The sequence below is a fragment of the Mytilus edulis genome, chromosome 2 (genome assembly GCF_963676685.1).
Source record: "Mytilus edulis chromosome 2, xbMytEdul2.2, whole genome shotgun sequence".
Classification (NCBI taxonomy): domain Eukaryota; kingdom Metazoa; phylum Mollusca; class Bivalvia; order Mytilida; family Mytilidae; genus Mytilus; species Mytilus edulis.
Window position 1 is genome coordinate 96,757,441 of NC_092345.1, and position 6,000 is coordinate 96,763,440.

Consider the following 6,000-nt stretch of genomic DNA (forward strand, 5'->3'; position numbering starts at 1 on the left):
CAACTTTACATTTTGTTTATTAAAACCTTAATTCTTAATAACAAATTTAATGTTTAAGCAGCATCATGATAAAATACTACTAGTACATGTACATGTAATTATTTAGACACCAATTGACAAATATGGTAAATAAATGTAAAGGAATTTTACTTTTCTAAATTCTTATTTAATAAATAAAATGTTAATTGATAAGTGATAATAAAAACAAACCAATCATAACAATATATAAGTCTCATTGACAATATACATGATATAACTGTTAAAGATTCTAGGTTGATCCCTATCATTATTTTCACAAATACTTATTACTTTTCACTGTCTACTTCATTTAGCCTAAAGTCAAACATTTAATTTTACTACATTGTATTTCTAACCAAATATGGTGCCCTTTTAAGTTAAGAAAAGTAATAGTATAATTCAGATCTGCCCCATTAATTATAAACACAAGAAGATCAGAATACAAAGTGTACTAAGTCATGACATTGATAACTGTTACATTTCATTCTCTCCATCAGTAATGTTATTTTGTGTTCATTTTACTAAGTCATGACATTGATAACTGTAACATTTAATTCTCTCCATCGGTAATATTATTTTGTGTTCATTTTGCTAATCATGTTTATTGAAACAGTCTTGTGATGTCCCTTGTTGGCCCATTTGTTTTATGAATAAAGTTAATTCTGTTGTATTCTGTACTTCCATATAATTTCCATAAAATAAAGATATTATGTATCCTTGTTCATTAAAATTATCACCAAGATTATTTATGACACATAGTTTACAATACACATACCCCAGAGGCAGCATATAAGTTACATTATTCTACATTGTTTTAGCTATATATATAGTGAGAGAGAAAAAAAACTTTATTCAGATACTGATTCTTTTTTTTCTCTGAACTTTATCATTTGTTAATCCATAACAAAGATACAAAATGTTCTGCTGTCACTTTTCACATTCCTTAACATATTATCGAGCATTCCTTAACCTACCATATAACCTTTCAAGAGCCAATACATGTACATAAGAAAACTTTATTTTTGTTCAACTCCACTCTATAAAGATCTATATATAATCTCATGGATATCAACATAAGGTATGAAATGGTAAAACATATCTATCAACATGATCAACAATTTACATCAATAATTGATGCCGAAATAAAATTGGTTCTTGTTACCTGTCTGTAGAATAAAAAGAGAAGGTACATTTGTAGGTAGGCAGTCATTTAGATACTCTGGACTTACACTTACGGTGACCTATAGTTGTAATCTTTTGTATCATTTGGTCTCTTTTGAGGAGTTGTCACATAAGCAATCACACCACATCTTCTTTATAAACAATAATGTCAATAAAATGTGTTAAGTAGGCATAAAAAGTTAGTGCAGGTACATGTACATGTAGCTACATGTATATACAAAAATGTAGATATACATCCGATGCAAGAAACAGAACTACATTGTGCAATATTTTTTGGCCTGAACATATTAGGGTACATGTCACTTAGCATCATATGTTATCCAAAACTTTCTTCAGTATTATGAAATATGCATGTTTGAACTGGATATATGATAAATTAAAAAAACAAACAATAAATTATTTGTGTGGGAACCCTCGAGGGGAACCTGGGCACCATGTAAAAGATGATATGGAAAGTCCCCAAAGATTTTGATTTAACTTTTAAATAAGTACACACAGATAAGATAGTAAGATGTTCAGATGACCCAAATACAGTGAAATTGATATATTTTAAAGGTGAGACTAATATATATCTATCTACAATGATCTATATGTCTCTGAATATCTATATGACTGAATAAACTTACCATTTTTTGGGTGGACTTTCTCTCGTTAATAAAAAGTCTGTAGTATATCCAAAATAACCTGAAGGATTTCCTTGAAAGGTTTTAGCTAGGTCTATATTAAGATTAAATGAAAGCACATCGGATATAAAATAAAAAATAATAACGAATGAACAGCAAGAAATATATGTCTTCCGCATGTTTAAAAAAATGTCAACACTTAGGGTTGTAAAATGTTCAGATTGAAACTATTAAACACTAAAAATCCATGTGAATATTTCTTTCTTTGCTGTAAGTTTAAGTCAAAGGTTTTGTACAATGTAATCCAGGAAATTCCTACTTTCTGTTTGCACAACTTATTATTCAATACACAATTATTTGTTATATCAAAGTGAATAATCTTAAAATATTATAGTTCCGGGTGACCTCATTTTAGGTACGGCGTTCTTTTCTACTCTGGTGAAGACACTGATTCATAATATTAAACAAATAAGCCCATTCACTATTTCTTTAGTTAAAAAATGCGTTTCCGGTGTCCTTTTCGATGTGCATGGCAGATTTTACCTGAGTTAAAAATGTTTTAACTGTTTAATAAACGCAACCTTGCTCTACTGTTTACATATGATACAAAACTGTTCATGTAATATGATAACAGGTGTGGTCATAAATAACAAAGGTGATGTCAACCTGTAACACCCTGTAACTGTCAGCTTTCGATTTGCTACTTGCACTTTCCCTTTACCGAGGAGTTCGGAAATATTCACGTGCATATTTTTCCTAATCAAGTACCATATATGAATGCAGAGCTTAAAAGTGCCATTTATAAGAAAAAAATGTTGTATAATAAATTTCAAAAATTCAGTGGTAGTAAGAACTGGGAGACATATAGGCGGCAACGCAACTATGTTACAAAACTAAAAAATAAATCCATTAACCAATATTTTGTAGAGGTGTGCTGGAGGCCCGAAGTCGAAAGATTTCTGGCCAACAGTGAAACCTTTTCTTACAAATAAGGGAAATGTACACCAAAAGGAAACTGTCCTCTCTGAAAATAATGTTTTAATTACAAAACAGGAGGAGGTGTGTGAGATATTTAATGATTAGGGAGCTACCATTTGATTTTTATGGGGGGGCTAGGATGAAAATTTTTGTCCTGCATTTTTTTTTTAGTTGTAATCTCTGTCCTGCCTTTTTATTTTTCACTCTATTCGGTCCTGCCTTCTTTTTTTTTTAGTTTATCCTGACTTTTTTTTACCTAAATTGTCATCCTGACTTTTTTTTTTTGCAAGTGTCTCATCCTGCCTTTTTTTTTACTCAAAATTCCTGTCCTGCCTATTTTTTTCAAATTTCATCCTAGCCCCCCCATAAAAATCAAATGGAAGCTCCCTAATATTTTGTAAATGTTGCAAAGAATATAGGAAGCAGTCAAATAAAGGTTAATGATGATCACCCGAGTATTTTGGCCATTAAAGATAATATTCCTGATCTTGATCAAAACAATTTTACCTTTTCCCCTATTGATCAAGACTTTGTTGAGAAACGTATACGTAAAATTAATGTTAAAAAAGCCACTGGTATAGATGGCATCTCACCTAAATTACTGCATTTTGCTAAACCTGCTATTGTAAAACCCCTTACTGATATTGTTAATTTGTCATTATCATCATCGACCTTCCCTGACCGTCTTAAGGAAGCTCAAGTTGCACCTATTCACAAAAAGAATAGTGTTTTAGAAAAAGGAAATTATAGACCACCGGTAAGTGTATTACCGGCTATTTCTAAAATTTTTGAAAATGCCATAGAAGTACAATTAGTACAGTACTTTGATAAAATCTTCAGTCCATTTTTGGCAGCTTTTAGATCTGGTTTTGGATGTCAGTCAACTTTATTAAGAGTGATTGAAGATTGGAAATTAGCCTTAGATCAAAATAAATACCTTGCAGCTATCCTTATGGACTTGTCCAAAGCATTTGACTGTCTACCCCATGACTTACTGCTACTGAAACTAAAAGCTTATGGTCTATCCAAATCCTCACTTGATATGGTATATAGTTATTTAACAAAAAGAAAACAATGTGTGAAAGTAAACCAAAATTTAAGTGGTATGCTTGACATATTTAAAGGGGTACCACAAGGCTCTATCCTTGGACCCATCCTATTTAATATTTTTATTAACGATTTGTTCTTTTTTGTAAAAAATTGTTCTTTATATAACTATGCTGATGACAATACTTTGTCAAAGTCTGGAAATTCCTTACAAGATGTAATTTCTGCTCTTGAGGAAGACAGCAATCATTTAATACAGTGGTTTTCTTCCAATAAAATGCAGGCCAACCCAGAGAAATTTCAAGCTATCTCTCTTGGCAAAAAAACACATGATAAAAAGATTGTGTTTGACTTGAATGGTATTTCTATATCATGTGAGGATGAGGTGAAACTTCTTGGAGTTACAATTGATTTTAAATTAAACTTTAATTTACACATTTCAAATATTTGTAAAAAGGCTGCAAGGCAATTAAATGTTTTGAAAAGAATTGGGAAACATCTAAACAAACTGAGTAAGCTTACAATTTACTACTCTTTTATTATGTCTAATTTCAGTTACTGCCCTTTGACTTGGCATTTCTGTGGGGAACAAAATACCAGAAAAATAGAAAAAATACAAGAACGAGCGCTTCGATTTATTTATGAAGACCATCTGAGCTCATACGAAACACTCCTACAGATTTCGAACCTTCCATCATTAAAAACTCGTAGAATGCGCTCAATTGCCTTGGAGACCTTTAAAATAATTAATAAAAAATGTCCTTTATTTATTCAAGATTTAGTTGTAATAAAAAACAATTCATATAATTTCAGGTATGTAAACACTGCTGAGGTACCTAGACCTAGAACCTCCAGTTATGGTAAAAGATCTTTTAGATTTGAGGCAGCACAAGTATGGAACTCACTTCCTAATGAGGCTAGACTCATGACTTCTTTTGACCAGTTTAGGAATTACATAAATTCCTGTTGTGGGGGTCAAAAATGCTTCTGCAGTTCATGTCGTTTCCATCCAGTGCTGTCTCAAAGCTGAAATTTCTTTCTTTCTTTTTATAATGGCCTTTTGCTCTGCTTTTTATGCATTTTTTAAATATATATCTGCCATTAAATGCTAGTGCTTATTTTTATTTATTTATTGTTTGTATGCTTTTAGTTTGTTATATTTTATGATCGTCAAGTGATTTGTTGATTCCCCCGCTTCAATGCACATAGAGGCGCTTGCCACATGAGCTTTGACTCTGGAGGCTCACAAATCAAATAGAAGTTTGCTTTATTATATTGCATGTTTTATTTGGTAGTATTTGCATGATGCTGCATGATTTTTATTGTGATAGTCGGTTAAAGAGCTCACCAGAGCTCATGTTTTCTCTGTTATAATGTATATATATGCCGACTCTAAATAAAATTTACTTGCTTACTTACTTACTTACTATATATTTTGTGAGTTAGTGAGGCACATTATGGGGTCATATGGAACTGGGGATCGGGGAGACATAATAATGATCAATAATGCATGAGTATTTTATAGCTTTGATACGAAATATCTTTTGTTTAAATGACTGTGAATTTACTGATTGGTATAAATAAATAATCGAGATAAGCGGTGATATAAAAAAAAAAATTAGGGCATAAATTTAAGAGACCGGTAAAGCTGTATTTTGCGGTAAAAGGTGTTTTATTAGTTGATTAAATTCTAATGTTGGTAAGCTAAGAAGTATCATAAGAATCATGGTAACTAGTTCTAATCCGGCATTATACTTTTGCTTTACTTTAGTTAAGATGAATTAGTCAAAACCTATATGTTCTATTTTTAGCTATGTTCTACCATGTTGATAAAGGTCATTGCACTCATTTTAAAACTAGTTACCCTAATGCTGATCGTGGCCAAATTTGTTTTTTTGTGTCAGTTGTTTCAGGAGAAGACTTTTGAAAAAGTAAAAATTTACGAAAAATTGTTAAAATTGACTTTTAAGGGCAATATAAACGCCTTATGGGGTCAATTGGCCATGTTACTTTTTGTAGATCTTACTTTGCTGAACATTTTTCTGTTTACAGTTTATACTCTATCTATAATAATATTCCAGATAATAACAAAAAAATGCAAAATTTTCTTAAAATTACCGATTCCGACAATGGGTTGTCCGGCCGTTTTTTT

General features: G+C 31.2%; 1 protein-coding gene across 7 annotated transcripts in view; it reads right to left on the reverse strand.

Moving 5' to 3' along the window:
• Positions 1-2,574, reverse strand: part of LOC139513582 (integrin alpha-9-like) — a 47,923-nt gene extending 45,349 nt beyond the window's left edge. For all 7 annotated transcript variants that reach the window (XR_011662477.1, XM_071302217.1, XM_071302215.1 and 4 more), the window contains exon 1: positions 1,827-2,574. Coding sequence is in view for 6 of the 7 variants with exons in the window: in XM_071302217.1 (XP_071158318.1) it covers positions 1,827-2,002 (176 nt within the window). In the remaining variant the exon portion in view is untranslated. The remainder of the gene's footprint in view (positions 1-1,826) is intronic.
• Between the last annotated feature and the right edge of the window lie 3,426 nt (positions 2,575-6,000).